This window comes from Octopus bimaculoides, chromosome 14 (assembly GCF_001194135.2).
Source record: "Octopus bimaculoides isolate UCB-OBI-ISO-001 chromosome 14, ASM119413v2, whole genome shotgun sequence".
In the NCBI taxonomy this organism is placed as follows: domain Eukaryota; kingdom Metazoa; phylum Mollusca; class Cephalopoda; order Octopoda; family Octopodidae; genus Octopus; species Octopus bimaculoides.
This window is the reverse complement of record NC_068994.1, coordinates 44,625,208-44,640,737: the sequence shown is the minus strand read 5'-3', so window position 1 is coordinate 44,640,737 and position 15,530 is coordinate 44,625,208. Positions and strand designations below refer to the sequence as shown.

The following is a 15,530-nucleotide window of genomic DNA, read 5'->3' as shown; positions in this document are numbered from 1 at the left end:
TATATATATAAATATATATATAGTACTCTATATTTTTGAGATGAGGAATTATGCACATTATTTACAATGGACAGATAGGTGTCCTCACCTTGTTTGTTATTATCACAACGTTTCGGCTGATGTACTCCCCAGCCTTCATCAGGTGTTCTGGTCGAATTTCGAACCCAACCCTTTATTTAACTCACGGGGTACACTGTTCTCATTCCTAAGGTATGTTGCTGATGTTGTTTTTCTGTTGATATTATTTTTCAAGTCCCTGCCTGGGATTGAACTTAGAATCCATCCATTGTAAATAACGTACATAATTGTAGATAAGAGCACGGGCTACTAACCCTCGGATTCTAAGTTCAATCCCAGGCAGGGACTTCAAAAATAGTATCAACAGAAAAATAACACCAGGAACATACCCTAAGAATGAGAATAGTTTATCCCATTTGTCAAATAAAGGGTTGGGTTCGAAATTCCACCAGAACACCTGATGAAGGCTGGAGAGTATATCAACCGAAACATTGTGATAACAACAAACAAGATGAGGACACCTATCCATCTATTGTAAATAATATGATGTGTGTATGTATATATATATAGATAGATATATGTATTAAATATATAAATATATGTATATATGTATATATATATATATGTTAGCTGTTATCTTGTACATATGTACTTAAACCATCTGAGCACATTTTTGAAGAAAACATAATTATGTGAGCATGATGTGATATTTATTAATTGATTTGCTTATGTGTTATTAATCTTTCTGTGATGTTGTGGTCAGCTTTCATATTCTCAAAGAATATCTAATAATTAGCAAACCCCTTCTATATTTCAATCTTGTAAAAGTGACGTAGATACCCAATAAATCAAGCAACTAGCACAAAGATTTCATCCAAAAAGGCACGTTTAGGTACTCAATAAATATAACTTTAAAATTTCACAACAATGTTAGTAGCAAATATTTTCATAAGATTTCATTGATAAAACTGTAATATCAGCCACACACTATTTTAAATATAATATTAGTTGATTTTCATATTTTTGAGATCTATCACAGTAGGTATAAAGACTTTGAGTGTACGTTTCAATTTCCCTACAAATATAATAATTATTCCTTACTTCACAAGTTTAGTGCTGTGATAACCATTAATGTAGTCGTTATGCAAACCCTGATAAGCCATAGATATACACTTCATGTAGTGTATCACAAGTTTATTGCTTTCCAAGGTTTACACTAGTGAGTATTTAAGCTCAACACAGTAAATGTAAGGCAATACTGACAAAATATATCATGCATGGACCATTTATACTGGTGAACTACTTCATACCATCGAATAATTTACAGTCAGCTGAACTAGAATCATTGACAGTTAGATATTTTTTGTAAGGAACACAGCTAAAACATAGTGATATGATATGAACATCCTTGATTCTTTGTCTATTAAAGCTGTTGTCAACACTTTCTATTAATAAATGTTGAACTAGGCTCATATATTTTGAGGATGCTGATAAATTCATGAACACCTATCAAGAAACATGTGTCTACTACTACCCCAAACACAACATGTTTGTTGACAACTCTCTCACAAAACTATCACTCTTATGCCCTTGTTATCAACTATAATTAGAATACTAATGCACAATTTTCTGGAATGTGTCAACACTTCTAATAGTTCAAAGCATGAGAAATCTGTGTTACAATTAAACAAGAAAAAGTGGGCAACCTGACTGATTCACAAATTAACTGATAATTATCATCAAAATGATGATGTTTCAACAAAAGTTTAGTTTAATGTTGATTTGTTGCCAGTAGACATTAGGATCTATTTCTTCATTATTTATTTTATAATCATCAATTTAAGAAGTCAATATATTATTATATATCGACTTCTTAAATAGACCTAAGATTTCAGTCTGAGGAGGAAGAAGTTTTTATGTTTTTAAATTTTTAAAGAGTTTGTTATGTTAATATCTTTCTCAAAAGCATTATCAATGCAATGAAAATGAAATAAGAGTTAGAATTTTGTCCATAAATTTGACTCTTCTTGACCTTACATATGTACTTGCATGGATACATGCATACATACATACATACACACATACATACATACATACACATACATACATACATACATACATACATACGTACATACATACAAGAGGGTGCTCAAAAGTTCTTGGCTTTTGGTAAAGAAAAAATACAGGAGGATCAGTTAATTATGATTTTATTCAACATATTCCCCTCTCAGATTCATACACTTATTGCAGCAGTCCTTCAGTTTTTCTATGTCCTGTAAAAGAACTTGGAAAGTTGTGCCTTCAATCAGGCCTTTTGCGATACCTTTAAAGCTTGGAACTTTTCAGCATGCCCCTTGTACATACATACACACACACATATATACATACATGCATACAAATACTCACATGCATATGTATGTGTATATATATATATATATATGTTCACAGATATACACATACATTCACACCACAAACATTACACACACATATATATATGTATATATATATATATACACATACATATATATCTGTACACACACACACACACACACACATGTTCATTTATATGAGATGAACTAGGAATACATGTTCTGGTTGCTGGTTTCATTCTGTTTGGCTCTTGGCTGTTTGAACAAAACTGTAATTTTGGATAAATAGTCTACATTTATCTCATATATAAATCAAAACTTCATTTTACTACCTTAGTCAGAGGAGGAAAAACAGTACCTGTGGCCCTTTTCAGGGATTCCAAGCCTGATAAGAGGAAGAAAGGAATAATTGAATAATTGAAGCAGAGTGGATTCTGCTGAAGGTGAGCAAGGGCCAGGTAGTGGTGAATGTGTATAAGACTATACACCTGAAGCTTGAATAAAGGTGTTTACCTTGACAACTTTTATTTACACTGTATATATGATATATATATATGATAGCATATATATTTACACACACACACACACAGAGTCCACCAAAAAATGTATACACACTTCAGGAAAGGAAAAATCTGTATAAATGTTTAACTTGTATAAATACCTCTATAAATATGAATACCTCTTTCGATGTTTTATCAAATTGCCAAAACACTGAATAAATTGCAGTAATACTGATTTAAATATTTATGCAGGCTTTTCCGTTCCTGAAGTGTGCATACGTTTTTTTTGTCGAACTCTGTATTTATATTTGCAAATCTCTCTCTCTCTCTCTCTCTCTCTCTCTCTCTCTCTATATATATATATATATATATATATATATATGAGGTGATTAAAGTCAAAATAAGCAACAAGGGTCTACCAAAGTTAATGCAGTACGATTATTAATTATTCCCTTTAAATATATTTATTTATATTAAGGGCATTACTATACATAATTGCCTCATGCTACGAAGGACTCTTAAAGTCAAAACTATAATGTGTTTATTTTGGTAGTTTTGACTTTAAGAGTCCCTCGTAGCATGAGGTATTTATGTATAGTAATGCCCTTAATATAAATAAATATATTTAATGGGAATATTTAATAATTTTTCCCTTATGAAGTTTTTCACGCTGACTACTTGATAAATTCTTATGTAGATTTTATCCTATTTGAAAATTATATATATATAATCCTGGTAATGATTTTTAGCATCTTGGTTATGGCAATATATTATTTCCTGTATGCCCAAATAAAACATTTTAATAGTCAGAACTGATTGAATTGTTGTCTTTATTTAATTTGCATTTTGTTGATACAAAGTCAAATTGCATGTCAAGTTTGTGTTGCAAACCTGGAAATGAAACTTAAACACATTCATATTAATAGTGTTGGATTGACATATAATTGTTAAGATGAGAAAGAGACCCCTCAATGTTTGAGTTCTATAAACAATGTTTGGCACATTTCTTTGTTATTTACTTGAAATTTATTAGACTGGATATATCATCATCATCATCAACACCACCACCACCACCACTTGTCTTACAATCTAGATATTGTCAGTTCCGGAAATGGTCTACTGTCTTTGATGATTCTGACATATATTACCTTATTTTCTGCCAAGCTGCCAGTAGCTTGATACAATCAGAAACTTGAGAGATTCAAGACCCTCTTATTGACAGGTCATCAACCTTGTATCTTGTTGTAAATGAGCTGTGTTACTCATAAGCTATGTTCACTTTTAATAAGTAGTCTTCAGCAACTACCATTGGCTTCTTGGGAGGGAGAAATCAGTGAATCTCAATGAGTTGTTAAATAACAATAAGTCAGTGCCAGTTGATTTGATCTTCATCTTAAGCTGCCAAAAATGCCCCAGCGGTTCCTATTTCACAACAAAGCTAAATCATCATCATTTAATGTCCATATTCCATGCTGGCTTGAGTTGGATGGTTTGAGAGAAGCTGGCTAGCTGCAACAGGCCCTAGTTGTCTGTTTTGGCATTGTTTCTATGGTTGGATGCCTTTCCTAATACCAACCACTTTACAAAGTGTACTTTTTATGTGGTGCTGGCACAGATGTTTTTCATGTAGTACTAGCACGTAAATATTTATGTATTTATTTCTGTTTTATATTCTGATGTCACAACAGCATCATAAATTACAGGTTTCCAATGGACCAGTCACTAGTTCACTGTACTACTGACTTTGAGAATCACAAGGCAGTGTCTGTAACTCAGTGTAGAACAAGTATCGTTAGAGGTTTCAAAGATCACTGCTTTTGGCATTTTCTTGCTGCTATTTACACCCTCCACCAATGTATATCCACACAGTTTCCAGGGAGCCAAATTCCACCCACAAAGAATTGGTCAATGTAAGGCTAGGATAGAAAACTCTCACCTATCTGGTTGTGAAACAAATGAAACAAACATTTTCATCTTATAAACATGCCTTTACAGTCAAGTTTTTGTACAGAAATACAATAATACTTGCAATAAATATTAATTCAAAAACCATGAAACAGTATATAACCATTTTTATTGACCCTGGAAGAATGAAAGGGAAAGTCAAACATGATAGAACTTGAACTGCAATACCTGCAGCAAATTTGAATTCACAACTCATGAACTAATACTCCAATATGTATTTATCCACCAACTTGACTATTTCATCGTTATATGTAAGATTTATTTATATTTAAGAAGTGAGTAAATTCATGTGTTTCTAAATATTAGTTGTCACAAAAATGATTTTGACTTTAACAACACAGGATTTTGTCAGCCAGCAGTTCAATAAATATAGATTAAAAACTAATTTTGTCTGGGGAAAATCAATATACAATCGTTTGTATGTATATAGAGTCACTGGCGATAGATCACAGTTGTACGGAAATGCAAAATATTACAATGGCGATAAGCAAAAGTTAAAAAAAAAAAGGAAAGAAAGAAAGAAAGAGAGAGAGAGGGAGAGAGAGAGAGAGAGAGAGAGAGAGAGTGAGAGAGAGAGAGTGAGAGAGAGAGATCATTAACTAAGCAAATTCAGAATCATGGAAGATGAAGAAAAATGGGACAAGCATTTAAGCTGAAGAATAAAATTGAAAATATAGAGAAGATACTCTCTCAGCTACTACAGCTAATGCCAAAGTTATATATATATATATATATATATATTTATTCATATAGTTGTCTAAGAATCCATTAGTTAAAAAAACGAAACAAAACAGGCACTCATATATTTGTCAATTGAGTGAGTATATTAATGTTTATACAGTTCGGGATTATAGATCGGTTTCAGCTGATTTTACATAGCACTTTCACATGTGAGAGTTAAGAGAAAACTCTATCTCTCCTAATTCGTGTATGAAACCAATTGGTAAAATTGGCTGAAATAGATTTATAATAGTATGTATGTGTATGTGTGTGTATATATATCTGTGTGTGTGTGTGTGTGGATAGATAAATAGATATAGATATGCACACATACACACTCTCATGCACACATAAAGAAATCAATCCAGAATAACTTTTACTGGTCTCTATTGTGCATTATATATCAAATATTTCATAATTTCATAATTGGTGCAAACAGAATGTAATATAAAAGAAAAGAAGAAAAATTAGTTGTGTCTCTAGTTCATCATATTCGGATGGTGAGGAGTTAATGAAAAGATAAAATGAGAAAATTTAATTTTTCCTTCTTTATAGGAAGTCACCACAAGCATGGTTATTTGTATTCAATGTTAGTTGTATTCAAAGATTGTCTATATCTTCATATCACAATATCACATTATCACACTGGATTGTTGCAAAGATGAATGTCCTCATAAGTATGAGAAATATTTAAAATACTATTTGGTTATATATACATGCATGCACATACTTATGTACACACGGATCTTTTTTAAAACGGGGGCCACATTTTTCATTAACGAAACACTTTGAAACTTGGAACACTGGTAGAATGTGTCATATAAAACATCTTTTTCTCTTAGTCTTCTTAAAAAAAAAAGAAATCCATAAATTATTCCATGTTAAAGTTGTCGTATTTCTGTAATTTCAACCAATCACTGACGTCCATTCAGCCGATATACATTAAGTGCCGACTACATAAACAAACGATTCTGAAACAATTAACCCTAACCCTAACTCTAACTCTAACCCTAACCCTAACCCTAGGGTTAGAGTTAGGGTTAGGCTTAGGCTTAGGGTTAGGGTTAAAGCAAATTTAAAATGAAAAAAGCAAATAAAACGAAGAATCGTTTGTTTATGTAGTCGGCACTTAATGTATATCGGCTGAGTGGACGTCAGTGATTGGTTGAAATTATCGAAATAAGACAATTTTTTACATGAAATAAATTCGAATACAAAAATATTTTTCTGTTCTATAACACAAAATAGATAAGTATACGAAGTTTGAAAGTCTTTCGGTACCAAAAACACTACGTAAAACATTAATGAAAAATGTGGCCCCCGTTTTAAAAAAGATCCGTACACACAAATGTATATACATACATATATATATATATATATATAGATATGTATTGGTAAAAATCATAGACTGAAGAAACTAGGGCGGTTTGTCTCAGCAAAAATTATGCAGTAAACTTCATGAGGTTGGATAAATCTGTATATGATAGAGAGAAAGGAGGAACCAGATGTTCCAAGGCTGTTCCTTCATCTGAGACAGAGAGAGAGCATTTTTTCTGTCCCTTGAACAAAGGATTGGTCATAAAACATCAACTTCTTTCTCAGCATACAAAATTATCCAAATTCATGAACTTCAATATACATATACATACATACATACATATATATATATATATACACACACACATACACATAAGGAGGTACTGAAAAGATTCTGACTTTAAGGATATTGCGAGAAGCCTGGTTGGAGGCCCAACCTTCTGAGTTCTTTTACAGAGCTTAGAAAAACAGAAGGATCACTGCAATAAATATGTGAATCTGAGAGGGGAATATGTTGAATAAAATCATAATTAACAAATTCTCTCATATTTTCTTTTACCCAAAGCCAGGAACTTATCAGCACCCCATTGTATGTATATATATATATATGCATGTATATGTGCACATGCTTGCGGCCAAGATTGTAGATTCTTTCTTCATAGTTATTGCTTGTTGCATTTTTTATGCATCTTTTCTGCTAATAATTTTTTTATTTGAAGTCAACTTCAAAGAACCTTTATTTTCCTCTAAGCCATATTGCTTTAAAATTGATATCGTTCTTCGACTGAGTAGGACAGCTTTGAGACTTAAATACACTAAAACATATGCATATCATATCAGCCAAAACCAGAGATATATAAAATATCAAATAAAGGACAATCACTTAATTTAGTTTACAGTATGATGGTTTATATTATATTGTCCCAGAAGGACATCATTTTATTTTTGATTACCACATCAATTCTTCTTGGATGGAAGCAATAATATTCTTCAAATCCTTATTATATATGATTCTGAACTAGGCATTGATGATTGCTTTGACTGAATGTTGACCAGTTTGGGAACTGATGCCTGTCTCATGTGTTTGACTATAAATTTTCAATCTGGTTAAGAATGCAGCTGTTTCTAGGCTCTTTTAGAATATATATTCTGTAGTCTTCCAACCATTCCATTCTAGATTATGCTATATGATATTGGGTACTGCCTTGCTGAAAAATTACTTCAGTTGAATAATGTGGAAACATGTCACTGATCAAGTAAAATTATTACATTTCCAAAATAGTTTGGTATTTTTAAGCATTTAACCTTTTAGCATTCAATTTGTCTGTCAAATATAATACAAATTTATTCACATTGTTTTGAAATTAGTTATACACTTTCTTGTAGCTTTAAGATTTTGACGATGTGTTTGTTTGCTTTTAGAATGACTTTATAGTGTAGTTGTGAGATGCTTGATCTGGTCAGTTTCAATACAAAACAAATAGAATATTTGGGCCTGATATGGCTAGTTTGAATGCTAAAGGGTTAAAGATTCATTTATAATTCCAGTATGACCAACACCTCAACATACTACTGACAGAATGCTTCATAGCTACTGTAATACAATGAAGAAATATATTTTCATTAATCCTGTGTTTCACATATTTTAATCCATTGCTTCTGAAAATTGAAATCTTTGTCTCATCTCACCATATGGACATAAGAATTTGTAACAGTCCTCTGCAAGCCAGCATTTGTGTTGCCTGTAAAAGATGTTTTCTTCTCGGAAAAAACATTCAGATAGGCATTTTTACCCTGGTAATCTTGCTCAATGCTTTTCATTGAAGAGTCTGAGTCCATGCCTATAAGGAATGGATTCAGACTCCTACAAGTTGTTAAAGTTGACTGTATTTCTTCTGGTGTTTTTTGATAATTAGGTAAAAAAGGTTAGTTATCCTGTTCCCTTGTTTTGCATTTTCTTCCTGTTCTTTTAGTAGTTTTCATGCTACCATATTCTCCAAAGTGTTGGCAAATCTTCTTTACATCAGATTTTGTTGCATCTTATCCCAGTCTTCTTGTTGAAAGGTGTATAGTTCCCAAGGAATTACAACTGTTTTAGCTTAGGCATGTCCAATCTTCCCTAACAGAAGGGGCCATGATAAAGAATAAAAACAAATTCCAATACTAGACCTCCCCCCTTCGATATTTGATAATTTAATGGAAATAGTTTGATTGTGTTTCAAAGCTGACTGGCTCATGACAGTTGTACCTCACTGCCCATTGGCTACCAGTTCTATTTCAGTTCTGATTGGCTACTGACTATGAAGTAACATGATACGCATTTACGCCCACATTCTTCAGTTTCCTGTAATCTTAGTTTTATATTTATCTGTTTTAGCATAAGCTAATTATAGATTAATATAAATTTCATAGCAACATGACTTTAAGGAACGGCAAAATATACTTTGAAGATGACAACAAAAATAATTATGAGCAGAAAAGAGACATAAAAGCCATCTAACAATAACTGTAAAAAAGTGTCCAGAATTGTGGCAACAGTTTTATATATGTGTGTGTGTATGTGTGTATGTGTATGTGTATATATATATATATATATATATATATATATATGTGATAATAGTAATAAGAAATTAAAGAAACAATATTCAATGCCCTATAGTAGAATATTTATTTTATATGATTAACTAAAATCAGTATTGTCAGTTATTTGCAGTTTTCTTATGCAAAAAATTGATGTACTTTATCAGGCTGTCATGCTGGAATAAATTTTTCTTCCAGCATAATATCCTGACAAATGACTTGAATTAATCACATAAGGAAACTGTAAGTGGTTGACACCACTGGTATCAGTCGACCAAATAAGATAGGTATGTGTGTGTGTGTAGATGTGTGAAGTTTAATACATGTAACATCACAGACATTGTCAATCATTATGCTTTTCTTTCTCTTTTGGCTCTTGTTTTTCATTTGTTTTATGAGTCCTTTTGTGTCTCAGGAGGGTGTCACTACGAGCAAACTGTTGTATACATACATCACAGTGAAAGGGTTTCTCACCAGTGTGTATACGTTTATGAATTTTTAAATAGTTTTTTTGTGCGAAATGCTTTGAACAGATGTCACAATAGAAAGGCTTTTCTCTTTTGTGCGTTCTCTCATGAATGCGGAGGGCGTCTCGACGAGCAAACTTCTTTGCACATATCTCACAATTGTATGGTTTTTCTCCCGTGTGTGTTCTTCGATGGATTTTGAGATAATTCTTCTGAGCTAGTTCCTTCCCACATAAATCACATCTGTGACATGGGTGATATTCATGGTTTGTTGGTGGGACTTTTGACTTTGTATCCAGAACATGTATCTTCTTGTGTTTCTGCAAAGTTTTACTCAGCAAGAACATTTTGCCGCAGGTTTCACAGGAGAATCGCTTCTCGATTGTTAACATGTTTAATACTGGAGGTAAATTATCAGTTTAATCTGGATAAGAAAAAGAATATGTGTTAGTATTCAGTATCAAAATAATTTTTGGGGCTTGAAATCATGAATGGGTTAATCTGTGAGGGAGAGATACGAAGAAAGAATTTTGTTGCAAAGAAGCAAATAATTTTAAGAACACCAATTGATAAACATATTGAAAGGAGTCCCAATGTAACCATTTTGTTACCATATTTCTGTTGAAATACACAGTCTTTGTTTCAATTAATCATGAAATCAAAAAAGAATAACTTTCATCATAATTTAGCTGGTGTTTTGGAATAAAAATTAACATGCGTAGGAGTGGCTGTGTAGTAAGTAGCTTGCTTACCAACCACATGGTTCTGAGTTCAGTTCCACTGCGTGGCACCTTGGGCAAGTGTCTTCTACTATAGCCTCGGACCGACCAAAGCCTTGTGAGTGGATTTGGTAGACGGAAACTGAAAGAAGCCCGTCGTATATATGTATATATATATATATATATATATATATATATATATATATATATATATATATATATATACGTGTATGTGTGTGTCTGTGTTTGTCCCCCCACCATCGCTTGACAACCGATGCTGGTGTGTTTATGTCCCCGTAACTTAGCGGTTCGGCAAAAAGAGACCGATAGAATAAGTACTAGGCTTACAAAGTATAAGTCCTGGGGTCGATTTGCTCGACTAAAGGCGGTGCTCCACCATGGCCACAGTCAAATGACTGAAACAAGTAAAAGAGTAAAAGAGTAACCATACTAAAATATTTGAGTGATAAAGGTCCATATGAAATTTTTCTGTTCTACACTTTGAATTTTTGCTTGTATAGACTACATAGACTATTTGTTGGTTCTGATGATATATATTACAGTGAAAGATTGGCCTGCTGGGAAGAAATTCTGAGAAAAACTTCTTATCTTGACTATTTGAAGTATAGCCTTATATGTTATGCTTATACTATTCTATATTTGTAGTGCACAGCACTCTGTGTAAGTGAAACCTGGTTTGAGAATGTTAAAGAATTAAATTACTTCAGTCTCATACTATCCCTGGGGACATTCAAAGAAATACAAGAGCGACATCAACAATAATAATAACCTGGAGCAACTCAACCTTAAGAATAGGCTGAATATATATAAAACAAAATGAAGATACAACTTTACAGTTTCATACCAATGCATAGGCATGAATAAGGAGAAACAGATAAGCATAAAAAGAAGAGGAAGAATATGAAATAAAAGAGGAGGAGGAGGAGGAGAATCATCATATACTCTTAACCTTTTCTTCAAAACTATATGACACACTTAGTTTTAAAATCCTTTAACTCTTTTGATACCATCCAACCTGCCTGAGACTGCTCCTGGTTCTAAAACAAACTCCCTGTTTTAAAGTGATGTAAATTAAAATTTTATGTTAATTTGTTCCAAAGCATCAACTTTATAATGACAAAATGATTTTACTAAATTCTTCATTATTTTAAAAATTGATTGAAACAAATGTAGTGCATTTCAACGAAATTATGGTAAATTTCAGAAAACGAGTATACTTGATCATATCTGTCCCATAAAGTTTGTACTCTAAGCACAAAGCCACGATTTTGAGGAGGTGAGGAGTTTAGTCAGTACCATTGACCTCTGTACTTGATTGGTACTTTGTTTTATCTCAGAGGGATGAAAAGTAAAGTTGACTCGAGTAGGAGTTAATAATCCATTTTTGTTTTGGTAAAAGATCAGCAATTTCAGAGGGAGGAAGTGAGGTGATTACATCAACTCCAATGCTCAACTGACACTTCTAATTGATTCTTTTATTAGCCACAAGGGCTTACATAAAACAACATTAAAGGACGTGTAACAACATAAAAGACAATACAAGACGATACAAAGGGTTTTTCTCATGTAAGCAATAAAAAATTAAACAGCATAAAACTCCCAATAGGAGAGGCACTTTAAAGGTCCCCGGGGAAAACCCCACAAAAGCCACGGGTGCCTGATCAACACGGCAAGAGCCCTTCTCCTTTAATTTTTCATAGATGTATGTTCAGAATTGGTCCTTTCACACTGACCATTCTTCTAACATACACCCTTTCAACAAACTTGCTAGAAGGAAACACATCCCTCTCCCCACTCACTTTCTTCTTCAAGTGAAACTTGAAGAAGTTGATGAGGGCTTGGCCAAAGAGGAAAGCGTCTGACTTTAGTCCTTTCAGATGAGTCCACCATATTACTTCTTTTGCTACAGCCACCAGACAAATAAAAACTGCTTGCCCCTCCTGGCCAATGGAGGTCTGTGGGGCAATCTTCACAATAGATTCAGATGATTGCTGGATCTGCCCTACATGCGACAGCAGATGTTCAACATAAACCCACAGGTCAGCAATGCTCAGGCACTGGATGAGGATGTGTAGAATGGTGTTGTTGCTCTGTGTGCACCTTGGGCAGGCCTGGGTGATGGCACTTCTGTGCCTGTAAGGTTTATCCTGAAAGGGCAGTGTCCCTCAGTAGCACTGCCAAGCAAGGGATTTCTGGAAGTTATCCAGAAGCCCAGGTCTGAAATAGACCGGTTAGTTGATCCTCGTCGATGCCTAGAGTTTCTCTGAGAACGCCATCGCATTTTAATGACTCTGAAAGGATGAAAGGCAAAGTTGACCTTAGTGGAATTTGAACTCAGGACAAACTATTTAGCAGCATCTTGTCTGGCATGCTAATAATTCTGCCGACTCACTGCCTTGGTAATAATGCCATATATTTTATTCATGAAAAAATATCTTTATTTATTTCAGATTATATGTGAATGTTGACTATATGAGGTGGTATCAAAAAAATTCCTGGACTAGTTCTGCAGAGCATCAACAGATGGCAGCACAGGTTTGCGTGCACAGTGAGAGCTAGCGCTGACCTCCATGAGACAGTGTGTCAAGTGACATTGCTGAATTTATTTTGCAAGTTGTGAAATTTATGCTTTTGTGATCATATGTAGTAGTCTGAGATTTTGTCATGGACTGGAACAAAGAGCCAATGTAAAATGTTTTGTTAAACTTGGGAAGTCTACTTCAAAGACACTGAGTATGCTTTGGCAAACTTATGGCAATGAGGTTTTGGGTCGTATGTAATGTTTGGAGAGGCATAGGTAGAAGAACATCCCTGAAAGATGATGAGTGATCAGGAAGACCTGCCGGAAGCATCACTCCTGGAAATGTATTGTGCATTGAGAATTCATCCCCCAGGGCCAAACCATCAACCAAGAGTTCTACTGCAATGTTTCGAAGCATTTGAGGGTGGGGGGACATTTGGTGAAAGTGATCAGATCTGTGGAGCGCAAGACACTGGATCCTTCAACGGGCTCTCCTCACTTGTGAGTTTCTTGTCAAAAACAACATGGTATCGCTTCTGCCCTATTCGCCAGATTTAGCCCCTGTGGACTTCCATCTCTTCCCCAAGTTGAACATGCAGCTCATAGGTTGCCGTTGTAACACCATTGTTGAGATTCAGAACGAATCACAGAAGATCTTTGACTCACTTACAGCAAATGACTTCCAGGTGGGATTCCAAAAGTGGCAGGAATGCTGGGACCAGTGTATTGCTGCGTAAGGTGACTATTTCGAAGGAGCTGTTGTTAAAACTTTGGTAAATAAGTTACTTTTTATTAAGCATTACTAGTCCAGGAACCTTTTGGTACCAACTCATAATCACAGGTTGTTGTTGAGCTTCAAGTCATCTTGATTGAATTGATCTGTGACAATTGACATTCCAGTCATGACCATCTCATCTCTTTTTAACCATAGTGTATCTAGGACTACATAATCCAGTGTACCCCTCTCTCTTTTTAGAGATAGTAGGGTATGAGTTCAGAGAAATTTGGCTGCTGTTTCTAGCAGGCTGAGCAACCACTTAGAAACTTCTTTGTTGGCTTGTGCAAATACAGGCAGGTTGTCTACAATATCAAAGAAGTTTCAAGACAGAAGTCATTTCATTGTCTTTTGTATTTTTAAATATGATATAAGAATCCAAAGTATCATATATTGCAAAAATGATTGTAAATTTGTAATTGAAGTCCAGCAATAGATTTTTATAAATTTATGATCTAAAAGACTAGACCAGGAATTTCTTGAGGTGGAGTGCATGCCCACCAAGTGGGGTTGGCAATATTTTGCTGGAGGTGTGGAACTTCAGAATAAGGGGTTAGTAAGTAAAAAGTGAATGAAGCTTGCAATTAAGTTTTAATTAAAACTTTTGATGAAGTTATATATCTATCATCATCCTTTTAATATGCATTTTTGCCATGCTTTTGATGGAATTTGTGGTAGATCTTTCTCTGTCCAAATGCCTCTCCTGCCCTCAACTTGCACTCATTTCCAAGCAAGTTAATATTCCCCTGATGAGGACAGCTTGCATATGGACGAGGACAGCTGTGTAAAAAAGTGCCAGGAGGCTGCACCAGGTTCCAGTCTGATCTAGCAGTGTTTCTATAGCTGGATGCCCTTCCTAACACCAACCACTCTGTGAGTGTAGTGGGTGCTTTTTACGTGCCACCGGCACAGGGGCCAGAGGAGGCTGGCAACGGTCACGATTGGTTGGTGCTTTTTACATGCCACCGGCACGGAAGCCATATATATATATATATAATATATATATATACACACACACACAAACATGCAAAAAAAATACGTTCATGCATGTATATTAATCTCTACTCTCTTCCTCTCTCTCTCTAAATATATATATATATATATATACACACACATGCAACGATGTTGAATATTCCATTACTACATTTCATCTTCCCATTCTTTGCAGTCCTTTGGCACCTGGCACAAAGAACAAAACAACAGAAACATGCATATCTTCATTGCACTAAAGAACCCCTTCTACCTGTGTCACCTCCATATATTTCCTTTTTGGTAGTGATGGTGGTGGCATGGTTTTTACAGCTGGATGTTCTTCTTACCAATGCATACACTGCATCAACTGGATGAAGTTTATAATGCCATTATGTTAGAGAGTCTTGAGTCTCCATACTCTTGACTATAATGGCATGACAAGACTAAAGATTCCCCTCTACCATATATTGTTTCTATTTGTTTCTTCTATGTGGTTATTAACTCTTTCACTGTGTAACCAAATTTCATGGTTATTCTAGTAACGATGTTAATTATTGCTTTGCTTTTCTGGAAGTCATGTTGCCTC

At 34.2% G+C, this 15,530-nt stretch overlaps 1 protein-coding gene across 1 annotated transcript; it reads right to left on the bottom strand.

The window, feature by feature from the left end:
- Positions 1-9,812: 9,812 nt before the first annotated feature.
- On the bottom strand, positions 9,813-10,328 carry LOC128249348 (putative zinc finger protein 702). The gene has a single exon (XM_052972595.1). It carries the CDS (start codon positions 10,326-10,328, stop codon positions 9,813-9,815), a length of 516 nt encoding a protein of 171 aa, XP_052828555.1.
- Between the last annotated feature and the right edge of the window lie 5,202 nt (positions 10,329-15,530).